The sequence below is a fragment of the Mobula hypostoma genome, chromosome 7, assembly GCF_963921235.1.
Source record: "Mobula hypostoma chromosome 7, sMobHyp1.1, whole genome shotgun sequence".
In the NCBI taxonomy this organism is placed as follows: Eukaryota; Metazoa; Chordata; class Chondrichthyes; order Myliobatiformes; family Myliobatidae; genus Mobula; species Mobula hypostoma.
The window spans coordinates 12,559,883-12,578,567 of record NC_086103.1 but is presented as its reverse complement, the minus strand read 5'-3'; the positions used below and the strand labels follow the sequence as shown (position 1 = coordinate 12,578,567).

Below are 18,685 nucleotides of genomic sequence, written 5' to 3'. Positions count from 1 at the left end.
GGATTCTGCGGTCCATGTGATTTGTTTACTTTTTATTGTTCGCACGATTTGCTCTTTTTCTCCCCCACACATCGGGTGCTCGATGGTCTAGGGTTTTGTGGGTTGTGTGGGACTTTTTGTTTTGAACGGGTTCCATGGTGCTTCTTTGTTTTGTGGCTGCCAGCCAGACTACAAATCTCAAGTTTGTATACTGTATATATACTTTGATAACAATTGTACTTTGGACTTTATTCTGCCAAGCAATGTGGGCACGCTACGTTGGCGCCAGAATGTGAAGTGACTTAGCCTTCGGCTGTGTTGCTTGTTAACGCAAACGACACATTTCACTGTCTGTTTCCACGTACGAGTGATAAACAAATGAATCTGAATCCAAGTTCCGGCAGGAATTTTGATTTGTTTAACTGCAAACATTAGTAGCAAGTTTCAACTTTTCCCGAATATTTTAGTTAACAATCCAAGGCTGCTGACAAGCACACAAGCCAAGTTAAAACCCTTCCCACCCCTCCCAATTCGCTCATCTCCGTACGCACACACCCTCCCTCCCTCCCCACCTCTCTAGAATCCCCTCCCCCATCTCCAGGTGTTAATGAGCAGGTGGAAGTCTGTACAATGCTGACGTGCCGTTGTAGTTTCTCCCCCACCCGACCCCGCTGTGAACACTCCATCTCCTCCAATGGAAGGGTGGTGTGATGGTCTCTGACGGGTACGGTGGTGTCTGCGTTGGGACAGGGAGCTCTGTCCTTCAGTGCTGTCCTTTCCCCTGTCCCGTAATTGGTGGCTCTGTAGGGCAAGGTGAGAGAAAAAAGGGAATAAAATTAGAACATTTTAATTATGTTAACGCAAACAATGTAGTTCACTTTTTGTTTCAATGTACACTCAGCGGCTACTTTATTCGGACCTCCTGTACTTATTAAACTGCCCACTAAGGGTACGTTCATGGTCTTCAAGGTTTGTGACCCATCCACTTCAAGGTCGACATGTTGTGCATTCAGAGATGCTCTTCTGCACACCACTATTGTAACGCGTGGTTATTTGAGTTATTGTTGCCCTCCTGTCAGCTTCAGCCAATCTGGCCATTCTCCTCTGACCTCTCTCATTAACAAAGCATTTCATATACTGTCCTGTATGAAAATCCCAGGAGATCAGCAGTTTCTGAGATACTCAAACCACCCTGTCTGACATCATCAATCATTCCACAGTCAAAGTCACTTAGATCACATTTGTTCCCCATTCTGATGTTTGGTCTGAATGACTGAACCTCTTCATCATGCCTGCATGCTTTTATGCATCGAGTTGCTGTCACATGATTGGCTGATTAGGTATTCACATTAATGAGCAGGTGTACAGGATGTATCAAATAAAGTGGCCATTGATTGTAGGTGTAACAAATAAAGTTGACTCCTGAATCTGGGGAGTGAAGGGTCTCCCTGGGGTGACTGCTCCTGTGGTGAACGATGGGCAAGTTACTGAAATTGGTTTATTATTGTCACATGTCCCGCGATACAGTGAAAAGCTGTCTTACATGCTGTTGATACAGATCCGATCATTCCACAGTGCACTGAGGTAGAACAATGTCAGACAATAACAATGCTGGAGACTGGAAAAAGCTGCAGTAAACTCAGCCAGCTCCATCATCTTCCCAGCGCCGAGGGCATCTTCAAAAAGCGAAGCCTCAGAAAGGCGGCATCCACTAGGACACGCACTCTTCTCATCAGGGAACAGCTTCTTCCCCTCGCCATCAGACGTCTGAGCGGTCCGTGAACCCATGAACCTGTCTGTCTCTCTTTCTGCACTACCTACTTTTCTTTCTTATTGTAATGTATAGTTTTTTAATGCAATGCATGTACTGCTGCTAAAAAACAAACTTCACTATTATGGCATCGAGTCATAGATCACTAGAGCACAGGAGCAGGTCGACTCCCATCGACCTGCAGCTGGACCATACCCCTCCCATCAATCTACCTATCCACATTTCTCTTATCCGTTGAAATCGAAATCACATGCACCACCGTCGGGGGCAGCTCATTCCACACTCTTGGCACCCTCTGAGTGAAGAACTTCCCATCATGTTCCCCTTAAACATTAACCCATGACCTCTGTTTCCAGTCTCACCCAACCCCAGTGGAAAAATCCTGCTTCCATTTACCTTATCTATACCCCTCATAATTTTGTATACCTCTATCAAATCTCCCCACAATCTTCTGTTTCCTAACCTATTCAACCTTTCCCTATAACTCAGGTCCTCAAGTTCGATCCACACTCTCACCACCCTCTGAGTGAAGTAGTTCACCTTCAGGTTCCCCTTAACCTATGACCTCTAATATAGTCTCACCCAACCTCGGTGATACCCTTTGAATGAAAAATCCTTCAAAAGCTGTGGGTACGGCCTGGTCCGTCACAGGTAAACCCCTGCCCAATATTGTGCACATCTGCACAAAGCAGTGCTGCAGGAAAGCAGCACCCATCAATCCACATCGCCAGGTTCAGGAACAGCTACTACCCCTCAACCATCAGGAAGGACTACAGGAGCCTCAGGTCCCACACCACCAGGTTCAGGAACAGCTACTACCCCTCAACCATCAAGCATAACTTCACTCGACCTCACTTGTCCCATCACTGAACTGTTCCCACAACCAATGGATTCACTTTCAAGGACTCTTCATCTCATGTTCTTGATATCTTTTGCATACTTATTATTATTTGCAGTTTCTTGTCTTTTGCACGTTGGTTGTTTGTCCGTCCTGTTGGATGTGGTCTTTCGTTGATCCGATTGTGTTTGCTGGATTGAGTATGCCCACTAAAAACGAATCTCAGGATTGTTCATGGTGACATACATGTACTTTGATAATAAATTGACGATGGAAAAAGCTTGCTTGCACACTACCTATCCCTCTGTCTTGTAGACCTCTATCGAATCTTGCCTCGTTCCCCGACTCCCCAGGGAACATGGCAGTAGTAAGCCGATGTAACAGATTACAGTAAGCTACAGGTTTGTCTAAACGGTGCTCAATGGCTCTCTGACCTCTTGGAGTATTATAGCAGGGAGAGAGGCCTTTCGGCCCAACTTGTCTGTGCTGTTCACAGTGCCAGGCTGAGCTCAGCATTCTTGTACCGCATTTCTCCCATACTATCTGCCCTGTGTCATTACAAGCTGCAAGAGTTAGCATGGCTTGTGTCACATCACAGGAGAGGGATTAGAGTTCCAGCTGTCCTGACTGAGTAAAGGATGGGGCAATAGGGCTTCAAATCTTCCGGTAAAGTTCACCGCAGGGGTTTTCCCAACCTCAACAGTGTCAGCAAAACCAGCAGAAAACAGTCTGGGGAGGTCCTCAGACAGTAATGCTGTTAGCATGGCACATCCCTACCCACTGCCCCTCCCACAGCACACAACCCTCACAGCCCCCCCTCCCACAGCAAACAACCCACACCCCTCCCACAGCACACAACCCTTACAGCCCCTCCCACAGCAAACAACCCACACCCCTCCCACAGCACACAACCCACTGCCCCTCCCACAGCACACAACCCTCACAGCCCCCCCTCCCACAGCAAACAACCCACTGTCCCTCCCACAGCACACAACCCTCACAGCCCCCCCTCCCACAGCAAACAACCCACATCCCTCCCACAGCACACAACCCACTGCCCCTCCCACAGCACACAACCCTCACAGCCCCCCTCCCACAGCAAACAACCCACGCCCCTCCCACAGCAAACAACCCACACCCCTCCCACAGCACACAACCCTTACAGCCCCTCCCACAGCAAACGACCCACACCCCTCCCACAGCACACAACCCTTACAGCCCCTCCCACAGCAAACAACCCACACCCCTCCCACAGCACACAACCCTTACAGCCCCTACCACAGCAAACGACCCTTACAGCCCCTCCCACAGCACACAACCCTTACAGCCCCTCCCACAGCACACAACCCTCACAGCCCCCCCTCCCTCAGCACACAACCCTCACAGCCCCTCCCACAGGACACAACCCTCACCCCTCCCACAGGACACAACCCTCACCCCTCCCACAGGACACAACCCTCACCCCCCTCCCACAGCACACGACTCTCACCTTTCCCTCAGCACACGACTCTCACCCCTCCCACAGCACACGACCCTCACCCCTCCCACAGCACACGACCCTCATCCCCCTCCCACAGCACACGACTCTCACCCTTCCCTCAGCACATGACCCTCGCCTCCCCTCCCACTGAGGGTATGGGACCCTTGATTTCAGTTAAACGCCCCCTAACCCACTGAAGCACCAGGATAGAGATACGAGTCCCCACCTTTCCCGTCCGTCTTTGGTTGGTCGGGTTCCACAGGGTGCTGACCCCGTGCAGGGGTGTACCTCACGTTCCAGGGGTACTCCGGCTATGGGGGGGTGGGGGGAAGGGAATAAAAAGGATAAATTAATGATCATTTGGAGAAACAGGACGAGAGAAGAGAGAGAAACACACACACAGCAAGTGCTGGAGGAACTCAGCAGGTCAGGCAGCATCTACGGAGAGGAATAAAGAGTCAGCATTTCAGGCTGAGAACCCTCAGCAAGACTGGACTGGGGAATAAGCAGGGAGGGGACGATGGGCAGGGGTGAGACGGAGAGGTTAAGAATTACGGGAAGAAGATGAGGGAATGTGGTTGAGAAAACAAATCAGGCAGAATTGAATGGTGGAGTGGATTCGATGGGCCATATGACCTAGTTCTACTCCATCTTAGGGGTTGTGGTCACCAGCCATGACTGAATATCAGAACAGATGCAACAAGAATGCTGCTCTTGTATCTCATGGCCATGTGGAACGGGGTGGGGCGTGCGGGAGAGCGGGGTGTGCAGAAGTTAACTGGACTAACAACTGGGAGATCCAGGTGGCTAAGGCAGCCTGGCTTCACATTGAGGAAAAACAGATACAAGAGAGAACGTATATGCACTGGATAACGGTCGTCTCATCTGGAAAGGATGCTCAGGGTCCCAGAGGGTTCACAGCGGAAGGCAGAGGGGGGGGGGAGGGAATAATGAGTGAGCCTCGGGTTCACTCAGGTTTGGAGGCGTGAAGATATGCCGACAAGTCCAGACATAGGATCGAACTCACCTGCAAGGGAGGGTGACCTGGAGGCAAGGCCGAGGGTGGGTAGCGTATCTGCAGGTCATAGGGTCCGAAGACAGGGCCGTGGTGGGCAAGAGGGCCGTACGGCAGCTGGTAGGGCGGGCAGTAAATCCTTTGTGCTCCAGGAGGGGGATCTGATGCCCTCCTCTCGCTCAGACCCTGTCAAACAAAGCAGGAGGCGTAAACGTTTGTCCAGATGTTCCGCGGAGAGCGTTCTGACTGGTTACACCACCGTCTGGTGTGGAGGGGTCACCGCACAGGGTCACAAGGTCACCGCACAGGGTCACAAGGTCACCGCACAGGGTCACAAGAGGCTGCAGAAAGCTGTAAACTCAGTCAGATCCATCACAGGCACCACCCTCCCACCACCGAGGGCATCAAACGTTTGTGTGAGCAGTTCGCTCACCCCAACACGGAACGTTTCCCACAACCTATGAACTCCCTTTCAAGCACTTGCCATCTCCTGGTCATGATATTTATCTATTTATCATTATGCTTCCTTTTTGTCTTTACACAGCTTCTTGTCTTTTGCACATTGGTGCTTGTCCTGTTGGATGCGGTCTTTCATTGACTCTTGTGTTTCTTTGTATTTGCTCTGAATGCCCACAAGAAAGTGAATCTCAGGATTGTACACGGTGACATATATGTACTTTGATAATAAATTTACTTTGAACTTTGAAATTCCAGGCCATCTAAGTGCTAATAAACCTGCTTCCATTTCAGCTGAAACAAGAGAAAACCTGCAGATGCTAGATCCTGCTGATCCTGCTGTAAGGTCTTGGTCCGAAATGTCAGCTGTGTACTCGTTTCCATAGCTGCTGCCTGGCCTGCTGAGTTCCTCCAGCACTGTGTGTGTGTTGCTTGGACTCAGGTGAAGGAAGTTACATTTCTCTCATACCTAGTTTTACTCTGGGAGTTAATCACGTGCAAGTGTTTCACCAGCAAACTCACCATTGACAGCAATCTCTGGCCCCCTTCACGGCAGACATTGGAGTGAACCATTCAGCCCATCTCTAAAGCCATCACTGATATCAGCACCAGTCACCCCATGTTGCCCAATTCACTCTATATCCAATGTGTCCCTGTCTTGCGTGTATTCAGCGACTGAACCTCCAAACTCCACCAGGGTAGAGAATAACAAAGATTCAGCTCCCCCCTCAACTGCATCACAGAGTCAAACAGCAAGAAACCAGGCCACTCGGCCCATCTGGACTATGCTGACAAAGCTGCCTCATAAAGGTATGAAAGACCCACACTCAACGTTTTAGGAACAGCTTCATCCCCTCAGCCATCGGATTTCTGAACGGACAATGAACTCATGAACATTATTTTTGCACTAATACTTATTTGCATTTTATTTACACTTCTGTGCAAAGGCCTGAGGCTCGTCTGTATAGCTCAGGTGGGTAAGACTTTTGCGCAGTACTGTAATTGTCAACGTGGAGTGGACAGCCAGTTTGTAAATCTGGCAGCGAAGGATGTTGGGAATAGCGAGGGTGGAGCGCTGCGGGAGGGGTGTGGGACAGGTGGCAGGGGAGGGGTCCTGGGGCCGGCAGGGGGGGTTGGTGGTGTTCTGTGACACCCCTTGCCCAGTCCTGAGTCACCAGGCAAAGTTGCCATTTAATTCCAAACAATTGGGTTATTGATCATTACAGAATGTCTCCCTGGTTCTTCCTGCTCCCTCCCCTCTCCCTTCCCCTTCTCCCAAACATGATTCCCCTCTCCTTGTGCCCTTCCCACTCTCAGTCCACAATAAAGACCCATATCAGAATCAGGTTTATCATCACTCACATATGTCATGAAATTTGTTTTTATTTTGCAACAGCAGGACAGTGTAATATATAAAATTACTACAGTACTGTGCAGAAGTCTCAGGCACCCTAGTTATCTGTATGTGCCAAAGACTTTTGCACAGTGCTGTATTGGAGGGGAATAAACAGTTAATGTTTCATGCCGAGACTCGTCAATAAACAATAGGTGCAGGAGTAGGCCATTCAGCCCTTCGAGCCAGCACCACCATTCACTGTGATCATGGCTAATCATCCACAATCAGTTTCCAGTTCCTGCCTTATCCCCATAACCTTTCACTCCGCTATCTTTAAGAGCTCTATCTAACTCTTTTTTGAAAGCATCCAGAGAATCCAATCCTCAGGACTGGGAAGGAAGGAGACAGAAGCCAGAATAAGAAGGGGGGGGGAGGGGAAGAATTACAAGCCTGCAGGTCGATTCCCCTCCACAGTTGCCTCCTGGCCTGCTGAGTTCCTTCAGATATTGAGCAATGTTGGCCCCATATCTAGCGAACCATGGAACCGGATGAGGGAGGGTTGGTGGACAGATGGAGGAAAGAGAGAACTTTAGTGAGGGAAAAATAAAAGGTGCAGCTAATTTCTAAGTGGGCAGAGAGTTCAGAAATCAGAGGTGCAAGGGGACTTGGGAGACCTTGTTCAGGGTTCTCTAAAGGTTAACTTGCAGGTCGAGTCAATGGTGAGGAAGGCAAAGATTGCAAAACATAAAATTACTACAGTACATTTGGTTCCAAACAAATATACACCTCAGTTATGTAAATGTGCTCAGGAGTTTTGCACAGTCCTGTAGTTCTGTGATTTGCTACAGGCTGTTCAGTGGCCTGTGTATTCATGTGACAGTATCTTCACTGTCAAATGTATCTACCCTACATCACACACGATCTTATAAATCTCTGTGAGGTCACACCTCAGCCTCCTTCAATGCCCCAGCCTGTCTAGTCTCTGCAGTGAACCATACGGGGCTGAGAGAGGGCAGATGGTCAGACGAGAGAGAATACGAAACCTCAGGGTGATCTCATTTGCCAGGCCGTCTCAACAGGCACGGACCTCAACAGCCTGCATGATGCCAGGGACACAGCCTTCCCTCTGACAGTGACAAATATTTGCTTTTCCCACGCTCAGTCCTTGTGTAAATAAACACGACAGCCAGTAGCTTACGGAATCGCAGTTGCACAGGGCGGTGGGTTGGCTGCCAGAACTCAGCCAAGGCTGAAGCTCGTCCAGCTGATAATTTTAGGACTCCCACAGATTTAAGAGGGTCCAGAGCAGGTTAATGAGAATGAAAGGGGCGTTTGATAGCTCTGGACCTATACTCACTGGAGTTTAGAAGAATGGTGGGGGGTTCTCAGTGAAACCTATCGAATATCGGAAGGACTAGATAGAGCTGGCATGGAGAGCACGTTTCCTATAGTGGGGGAGTCTGGACTTGGCGCTCAGGGTAAACTCTCACCAACGCCCTCCAACACTACAGAGGCATAGAGAAGCAGCAGGACCTTCAGGGCCACCCAAGTCCAAGTTCAAGTTTATCACCATTCGACAGCTTCTTCCCGTCTGCAAACAGGTTCATGGACCATGAACCCATGAGCACTCCCTCGCTATTCTGTCCCCTCTCTTTTTGCACTATTTATTTACTTTAAAAAAATATATATAAAATGATGACGATGTCAACTCAGGCATGAGAGACCTGCGTCAGGCACTCTCATGCCTTACAAGGCACGGATCGGAGGGCTGTGCTGTGCGCCACTCCTCTCATAGACATTTCGCGGTATGTTTCTTTATTTTACAAGGTCAAGTTGCGAGCTCAACACTCAACCCGGCACGGATGGAAAGTGTACTTGGGACTGGATTCGAACCCGGGAACCTCCGTTCCGGAGTCTGGCGCTGATGTCTAATCTAATATATATATATTAGATTATGAGGATACTCAGTCCTCGTTTATTGTCATTTAGAAATGCATGCATTAAGAAATGATACAATGTTCCTCCAGAATGATATCACAAGAAACACAGGACAAACCAAGACTAAAACTGACAAAACCATATAATTATAACATATAGTTACAACAGTGCAAAGCAATACCATAATTTGATAAAGAGCAGACCATGGGCACAGTAAAAAAAAATCTCAAAGTCCCGATAGCCTCATCATCTCACGCAGGTGGCAGAAGGGAGAAACTCTCCCTGCCATGAACCTCCAAACACCACAAACTTGCCGATGCCGCACCATTGGAAGCACCCGACCGCAGCGGACTCTGAGTCCATCCGAAAACTTCAAGCCTCCAACCACCCCTCCGATACAGCCACTCCGAGCACCATCTCTGCCGAGCGCTTCGACCCCACCCCGGCTGCCGAGCAACAAGCAAAGCCGAGGACTCGGGGCCTTCTCCTCCGCAGATTCTGGATCACACAGTAGCTCAGCAGCGAAACAGGCATTTCAGAAGTTTCTCCAGATGTTCCTCCGTGCTCTCACGTCCGTCTCCATCAAATCAGGATTGCGTACAGCACCCTACTTGACAGTTAACCAATATCACCACCAGAGTGGCCGCTATGAGCTGCATCGCGCCGCCATCTTCTCCTCCTGCCGTTCATACACACATACATATACACACACACACACACAATTCTCATTGTAATTTATAGTTTTTTAAATGATGTATTGCACTGTACCACTACAGCAAAATAACAAATTTTTTGACATATGCCAGTGATATTAAACTTGATTCTGAACCACACAGAGGTTTCATTTCACATAAATGAAACACTATTCCTCCAGACCAAGGTGCACAACACGGTACATATAATTCACACACACACACAACACAAAGTGATAATACCACAAATTATAACGAACAGTAAGGTGCACTCACGACCCAGTCCACACTAGCTACTGGCCTTACACAGAACATCTTCGCTCCTTCTCCTCACAGTATGACTAACTCCAATACCTGTTTCTGATCCGCCAGCAGCCGCTGAATCATTTCCTTTTCCAACTTCTCCTTCTGAAAATCTTCCTGATAAACACGCAGCTGAGAGAGAGCAGATAGGACAGGCGTAAGCAGTGGCAGTGGACAGGCACGAGGGTAGAGCTGGGACAGAGCGAGAGCGGACGCTGGTGAAGCACGGGAGCTTGCAGTCAGAGAGGGAGAGATGGGAAAGGAGGGCAGAAGACAGAAGGGGAAAGGAAGGGAATGGAGAATTGGGGGGAGGGCGTGCGGTTGGGGAGGTCAGAGAGTTGGGAAGGATGGTATAAGGTGAGGGCATGAAGGGCAAATTGACAGATGGAAGGGACATGAAGGGAAGGCAGACAGACAAAAGGATATGAAGGGCAATGGACAGACGGGAACGTGAAGGGCAGACGGACAGAGGGGGATGTGAAGGGCAGACGGATGGGGGGACGTGAAGGGCAGACGGACAGAGGGGGACGTGAAGGGCAGACGGACAGAGGGGGACGTGAAGGGCAGACGGATGGGGGGACGTGAAGGGCAGACGGATGGGGGGACGTGAAGGGCAGACGGATGGGGGGACGTGAAGGGCAGACGGACGGGGACGTGAAGGGCAGACGGACGGGGGACATGAAGGGCAGACGGATGGGGGGACATGAAGGGCAGACGGACACGGGGGGGGACGTGAAGGGCTGGTGGACTAGGCAGGATAGGTGAAACGAAGCAAATCTGTGCGGACAGATGCTGCACAACAGAGATTATTAATGGCTACACAAAAACACTGGTTGAGTGCAAGTGGAAAAGTCTGAGGAAAATTCCAAGTCTTGGGAATGGGGGCAAACAGTGAGATTCAACATTCCCAGGATGTAGTGATACACAGAGCATAGAAGGGAACACCAGAACATGCAGCGGCCACAGCTAGAGTGAAATATAGCATCTGTCCCCCACCCCCCACAGACCAACACCTTCCATACCACCCCACATACACTGCCAGTCTGTTCCCCAAACACATCTATCCCCCGCCACCACACACCAACACATTCCATATCACCCCACACACACCGCCAGTCTGCTCCCCAAACACGGTCACCAGTTTGGGGAACTTTTAAAGTCAGACAGAGTGGTGAAGAAGTCTTCATCAGTCAGGGCACTAAGTGTAAGAGTTGGGACATCATGTTAGATGGAGTGGATGTGGAGAGGATGCTTCCTACACTGGGGGAGTCCAGAACCAGAGGGCACAGCCTCGGGACAGAAGGACTGAGATGATGATGAACTTTGTTAGTCAGACAGCGGTGAATCTGTGGAATTCATTGCTACAGATAGCTGTGGAGGCCAAGTCATTGGGTATATTTAAAGTGGAGGTTGACAGGTCCTTGATTAGTGGGGGCTTCAGGGTTACAGGGAGAAGCAGGAGAATGGAGTTGAGATGGAAAATAAATCAGCCATGATGGAATGGCGGAGCAGACTTGATGGGCTGAATGGCCAACTCTGCAGAGAGAGGCCCCCTGATCAAAAATCCACCTTTCCCAAGATTCTTTTGGAATACGTTTTATTAGTTGCGGTGATATCACTTTCTGTGTTGTGCGCGCGTGTTACATGTGCTGCGTTGTCGTGTTTTGTGTGTGTGTGAGAGAGAGAGAGAGTTACACGCGCCCTGTTGTGCGTGCGCCAATTATATCTGAAGCCCACTACTTGGAGGCCTATATACAATTCCCATAATGGCTTTTTCACCCTCACAGTTTCTTAACTCCACCCACAAACATTCTACATTCTCTGAACCTATGTCACCTCTTTCTAAAGATGTAATTCTAGCTCTTACCAATAAAGCCACACCACCGCCTGTGCCTTCCTGCCTGTCCTTTTGATACAAAGCATATCCTTCGATATTAAGCTCCCAACAATGGCCTTCTTTCAACCACAGCTCAGTGATGCCCACAACGTCATTACCGACCAATTTCTAATTGAGTTTGTCCACCTTAGTCCGAATGCTACGTACGTTTAAATACAGCACCTTCAGTCCTGCATTCTACCCCCTGTTGAATTTTGTCTCTGTGGTACAATTTGACTCTTTGCTCTGTCTGCATTTGTACTCAGTCATTGGCTTGTCCTTCCTTACATTCTTGTTACACCCATCATCTACTTGTAGACCTGCTGGCTCACCCTCAGCTCGATCATCCTGGCTCCCATCCCTGCCACATTAGTTTAAACCATTCCCAACAGCTCTGGTAAACCTGCCCGCAAGAATATTGACCCCTTGGATTCAAGTGCAACCCATTCCTTTTGTAACAGGCCATTGAAAGCTAACCCGTTAAATCATCTGCTCTTCCCACCCCTTTGGGAAATGTTTCACAAATGTTGGAGTGAGGGAAGGTGGCACAATAGTGTAGCAGTTAGCGTGACGCTACCCCACGCCTGTTAACACAGGTTCAATTCCTGTCACTGTCTGTAAAGGGATTACAGATTCTCTCCGGGTTTCTCTGGGTCCCTCCCTCGTACCAAAGATGTGCAGTTTAGTAAACTGTAGACATGCTATGCTGGTGCTGGAACCTGTCCCCAGAACACCCTCAGACTGTCTTGGTTGTTGAGGTAAAACACTGAATTTCGTTGTGTGTTTCGATGATGAAGATGTCACAAAAAATGATAAATTATACCTTTATCCCCAGTGTTGGACCCACACCCACAAAATCCTGCACCGGGGATGGTCCAGCACCTACGTCACACCTAGAAACACCCTGCTGCAGGGCGCTGTCCCATCACCACCAGAACACTGGATCCCACCCATAGGAACACGGGAGCAGGACGAGGGAGAGAGTGGGAAGAGGGCCGAGGAAGGGAAGAGAGTTTAGACAACAAGGTGGTGATGAAGGGGGAGGAGACAAATGTAGGAAGGCTGAGAAAGTGGGGGGAGGGGTTGAAAGGGGAGACTGGTGAGGGGAGAGGTCAGAGGCTGGGGGAGACGAGATGGGAAGGGGAGAGTAGCGAGGGGAGAGGTCAGAGGCTGGGGGAGATGATGTTGTCCACCAGCACCCTCAGTATCCGTACCCGAGTGTAGGAGGGCTGAGGAGGTGGGGGGTTGGGGAAGGGGAGACCAGTGAGGGGAGAGGTGAGATGCTGGGGGAGATGAGCTAGTCCATCAGCACCCTCAGTATCCATACCTGAGTGTTGAGCATCATCATCTCCGTCTGGACCTTCTCCAGCTTCTGCCTCAGCTCCTCCTTCTCTTCACTCATCCGCTCTCGGTCACTCCGCTCCCTCAGGAAATCTTCCTCGAAGATCTTCACCTGGGAGGGGGTGAACAGTAAACAGACACTGAACACTGGTGACCAAGACCAAGGCTGTCACTGTGGTCACTGGGAAATGGGCCTAGCTACACCCGTCACTTGGAGAGGTGCCAGAGAGAGCTGGTGGGACACCGCGGAACACCGTTTGGACCACTGGCATACTAGCTCTTTCAAAGCAAACTGGACAGCTCCATCCCACACCTCTGAGGAAATCCACTCCACACTCCTATCCTCTCTGAGAAACCTTTTTCTCTTCTCTCGGTTGTCCCGAACCAAGGAACCACAACCCCTTGCATTCATCACAACGACAGGCTGTCACCCGTCCATCCGTCACCCGTCCATCCAGCACCCTCTTTGACTTTCTACCATCAGGCAGGAGACTCCGATGGATAAAGACAAGAACAGTCAGGATGGGAAACAGCTTCTTCCCTCAGGTCTTTGGGCTTCTGAGCTCCCTGACGCATCACATTCGAAGTGTCACCGGATAATCTGTTCTGTACCTTTAACTTATGCACTTTAGTTTATTGACTTATGTGTAATTCATAATAATAAATACTTTATTGATCTCGAGTGGGAAATTCTTTCATCAGAGCAGCAACATTTAAAAACACATTTAGCAGTGTGCAGACTTGACTATTAATCAAGTACAGAATAATAATATACACAATAATAATGTACCTATGTGCAATAATAATGTACAAAATCATAAAACAGAGACTATGTGTGTTCTGTCCCGCAGAGATGAACTGTTGTAAATGCTTACTGTACTTTCTAGGACAGCTGTAAGTTTCATCGTCACTTTCCTAAGTTATTGTGTGTTATGTGTACTACACAGTGTTTTACACCCTGGTCCGGAGATATGTTGTTTCGTTTGACAGTATACACGTATACAATTAAATGACAATAAATTTGACTTGACTAGGTATCGAGCATCATAGAGTTGAGGAGCATGGAAACAGGCCCATTGGCCCATCTCATCTATGCTAGCCCCATTTGCTTGCCTTTGGCGCACATACATCTCAACCTTTCCTATCCACGTACCATTTAAGCATCGTAATTGTTCCCACACCTACCACTTCCTCTGGCAGCTCATTCCACGCACTTACCACCCTCTCTACTAATACCTTGCACTTCAGGTCACCTTTGAAACTTTCCCCTCACACCTTAACCCTGTGGCGTGGCCTCTAACTTCAGGCAAATCCCACCCTGGGGAAAATTAAAGAGTCCATTCAACTTAGTTACATCCCTCTAGCCAAAGGTTGTAACCTGGGTCCATGGATCGCCCAGTTAAAGACACAAAAAAATAGTTTGGGAACCCCTGCTCTATAACATCACCTCTCAGCCTCCTACACCCCAGGAAAGAACATCTAGAGTAACACGCACAAAATTTCTTGGAGAACTCAGCATCTATGGAGGGGAATAAACAGTCGACATTTCAGGCTGCGACTCTTCATCAATCCTGACCTGTCCAATCTCTCCCTGTAACCCAGGCCCTCACGTCCAGTCAATACTCTTGTGCAGATGCAAGGCTTCTAATCAAAACATCGACAGTTCTTTTCCTCCCACAGATGCTATCGATCCGCTGAGCTCTTCCAGCAGATTGTTTGTTGCTTCAGATTCCAGCTTGAGCAGACTCTTGCATCAGCATTCTTATAAATCTTCCTTTCTGTGCCTTCTCTATCTTAATCACATCCTTCTATAGCAGGGCGAGCAGAACTGCTCACAATATTTTACCTAGAGGTACAGCATGGAACGAGCGTGTCCGGCCCAATGAGCTCCAGCGCCCCACAACCCACCCATTTAACCCTAGCCTAATCACAGGACAACTTACAATGAACAATTAATCTTCTAACTGGTACGTCTTTGGACTGTAGGAGGAAACCAGAGCACCCGGAGGAAACCCATGCGGTCACGGAGAGAGGCTACAAACGATGCTGGAACTGAACTGTGAACAGAACCCTGAGCTGCCATAGAACACACTAACCGCTGCTCCACCGCGGCTTCCCAGGAACCCCTGCAATGCTCTTGAACCACCACAGCAAGCACATTCCTGTTCTGTCACGGCACTCAAAACCGTTCGCCTTTAATCCGAACAGCTCACAGTTGACAAAGCGGTTGCTATTGTTGAGCAACGCACACAAAGTGGTGGAGAACACTGTGAGTATTGTGTTCAATCCTGGTCACCTCATTACAGGAAGAATGCAGGAGCTTTCGAAAGGGCACAGAGGTTGACCAGGACGCTGCCTGGATTGGAGAGCATGCCTGCCGAGGATAGGCTGAGCGAGCTCGGGCCTTTCTCTTTGGAGTGAAGGAGGATGAGAGGACAATGAGAGGAAGATGACAAGAGGCAAGTAAAGAGTGGACAACCTTTTTTTCCCCCAGGGCAACAATAGTCAATATGAGAGAGCATCCTTTTAAGGTGAGTGGAGCAAAGTTTAGGGGGCAATGTCAGAGGTAAGTTTTATTTTTATATACAGAGTGTGGTGGGTGCCTAGAACACACTGCCAGGGGTGGTGGTAGAGGCAGACACATTAGGGACATTTTAGAAACTCTCAGATAGGCACATGGATGAAAGAAAAATAGAGAGTTATGGGCTGTGTTGGAGGGAAGGGTTAGATTGACCTTGGAGTAGGTTTAGACAATAAGAAACAGGAGCAGAATTAGGCCATTCAGCCCATAGAGTCTCCTCCACCAGTTGATTTACTATCCCTCTCAAACCCATTCTCTTGTCTTCTCCCCTTAATTTTTGACACTCTGACTAATCAAGAACCTATCAACCTACACTTTAAACATACACAATAACTTCACCACAGATTCATCACTCTTTGGCGAAAGAAATTCCTCCTCACCTCTGTTCTAAAGGTCATTCTTCTATTCTGAGGTTGCATCCTCTGGTCCTACACTCTCCGACTATAGAAGACACCCACTCCGTCTAGGTCTTTCAATATTTGAGAGGCTTCAATGAGATTCCCCCCTCATTCGTCTAAACTCCAGTGAGTACAGGCCCAGAGCCATCAAATGTTTCTCTTATGTTAACCCTTTCATTTTTGGGTTAATTCTCATGAACCTCCTCTGAACCCTCCCCAACGCCAGCTCTCCTATTCTTAGATAAAGAGGCCCAAAGCTGTTCACAATACTTCAATTACGGTCTGGCAGATTCCTTATAAAACCTCAGCAATACATCCTTGCTTTTATATTCTAGTCCTCTAGAAATAAATGCTAACATTACATTCGCCTTCCTTAAAACTGGTTCAACCTGGAAATGAACCTTTGGGGAATCCTGCACAAGGACAGACAAGTCCTGCACCTCTGAGTTTTGAATTTTCTCCCCTTTTAGTAATTAGTCCACACCTTTATTCCTTCGACCAAAGTGCATGATCATACACTTCCCTACTCTGTATTCCATCTGCCACACCTTTGCCCATTCTCCTTATTCAAATCCTTTTACAAACTCCCTGCTTCCTCAACACCACCTGCTCCTCTACTGTGTTTTATATGTCGGTACAATATTGTGGGCCGAAAGGCCTGTGCTGTTCTACGTCCGAATGCAGCAGGTCCGGCAGAACCTCCTGGCCCTGGCTGTCCACCCTACCCGTGCTTCTCATAACCGTATTGCAGCACGTCACCATAACCAACTAATTTCAAATACCCTAACCTCCCTCTTCCCACCACCAGCCCGCCAGGCCTTGGTCACTCCTCGCTCGATCCAGAACCGCACTGTGAACTCAGCGTCTGTCCAGTACGGCCACCGCGCCTGGGAGAGCTCGGGCTGGGCACGTCTCCTCACCTGCTGTTTGAGGACCTCGATCTGCGTCAGCTGCTCATTGCGCCTGGTGTTGATGCAAGCGTCTCCAGTGCCAGTGAACATGGGTGTTGCTGACTGCAGTGACAGCACCTCCTCCAAAGCCTGTGGAGAGGAGAACTTCCATCACTAAAGAGGCCGCCAGTATCAGAATGATTACCGACAAAGTTCTAGTTGAGGGGATTAGTAAAGGGGCTGGCCCACGCAGGCCAACTCTCGCAACAGGGCTGCTCTCCAGTGTTCGCTCCCTGGAAGACAAAGTGTGGAGTGGATCTGCCTTCATCTGTGACTCACCCTGAGTGAGATAAGGAACTGCTGCGTGCTTGTTCTTGCAGAAACGTGGCTACAGGACAACATTCCATGCATCATCAATTTACATGCCACGACACTCAGGGCCTATATATATCTTTTAAAAGAGATACAGGCCGTTCTGGCCCAATGAGCTACCCAGCATCCCACCAATTTAACCCTGGCCTGATCACAGGACAATTTACAATGACCAATTAACCTACTAACTGGTAAGTCTTTGGACTGTGGGAGAAAACTGGAGCACCGAAAGGAAACTCCTCACAGACAGCAGCGGGAATTGAACTCCCAACTCTGATGCCCCAGTTGCAATAGTGTCACACTAAATGCTATGCAACCGTGGCACCCGTAATATTATATTGTGACTGTGTGTGCTATTGTACCTACAGTATATGTGCTGTGTGTGCTATTGTACCTACAGTATTTGTGCTGTGTGTGCTATTGTACCTACAGTATTTGTGCTGTGTGTGCTATTGTACCTACAGTATATGTGCTGTGTGTGACTGTGTGCTATTGTACCTACAGTATATGTGCTGTGTGACTGTGTGTGCTATTGTACCTACAGTATACGTGCTGTGTGACTGTGTGTGCTATTGTACCTACAGTATATGTGCTGTGACTGTGTGCTATTGTACCTACAGTATATGTGCTGTGTGACTGTGTGTGCTATTGTACCTACAGTATACGTGCTGTGTGACTGTGTGTGCTATTGTACCTACAGTATAGGTGCTGTGTGTGCTATTGTACCTACGGTATTAGTGCTGTGTGTGCTGTACCTACAGTATATGTGCTGTGTGTGACTGTGTGCTATTGTACCTACAGTATATGTGCTATGTGTGACTGTGTGTGCTGTGTTTAGCACCCTGGCTTCAGACCAGGTGTTTCCAACCTTTTTTATGCTACGGACCCCTGTCATTAACGGGTTCATGGACCCCGGGTTGGGAACCCCTGGTCTAGAGGAATGCTGTTTCGTTTACCCGTATGCCTGTATGGTTGAATGACAATTGAACGTGACCTTGATTTGGTGCAGATGGGTACTCGATGGCCAGCACAGCCATGACAGGCAGAAGGGTCTGATTGGTGTTCTGACTGTTCTGAGCATCACAGGCAGACTACACTGGCAATGGAATTTGCAGCAACACTTGCAGGCTGTCCCCAGCACACCCTTGGGAGTCCCTGCATGTAGATGGCGATGCCTTCTCCCCAGCACGGGTGAGATGGGGAGGGAAGAGAGATCAGAGGCGAAGGGGGTCCTGAGACGGAGAGGTACGGACGGACAGGGTCCTGAAATGGGCTGGGGCAAAGGTGGAGCCCCTGACTCACGAGAGGGGCCGAGGTGGCCCCAAGTCAGTGGAGGGGGCTCATTGAAGCCCCAAGGTGAGGAGAAGCACAGGAGGCCCGAGATGGGGAGATGTGGAGAAGAGACGCAGTTCAGGACAT

The 18,685-nt window shown here is 49.1% G+C and overlaps 1 protein-coding gene across 3 annotated transcripts in view; it reads right to left on the bottom strand.

Moving 5' to 3' along the window:
• Window positions 1-537: 537 nt before the first annotated feature.
• The window catches only part of tnip1 (TNFAIP3 interacting protein 1), a 116,973-nt gene continuing 98,825 nt past the window's right edge, over window positions 538-18,685 (bottom strand). For 2 of the 3 annotated variants that reach the window (XM_063053034.1, XM_063053033.1), the window contains exons 13-18: window positions 16,925-17,044; window positions 13,012-13,137; window positions 9,860-9,940; window positions 5,096-5,269; window positions 4,295-4,379; window positions 538-780 (exon numbers count right to left, since the gene is read on the bottom strand). In XM_063053034.1, the coding sequence (XP_062909104.1) occupies window positions 743-780; window positions 4,295-4,379; window positions 5,096-5,269; window positions 9,860-9,940; window positions 13,012-13,137; window positions 16,925-17,044 (624 nt within the window). In that variant the 3' untranslated portion in view covers window positions 538-742. The remainder of the gene's footprint in view (window positions 781-4,294; window positions 4,380-5,095; window positions 5,270-9,859; window positions 9,941-13,011; window positions 13,138-16,924; window positions 17,045-18,685) is intronic. The other variant, XM_063053035.1, reaches the window with a different exon arrangement.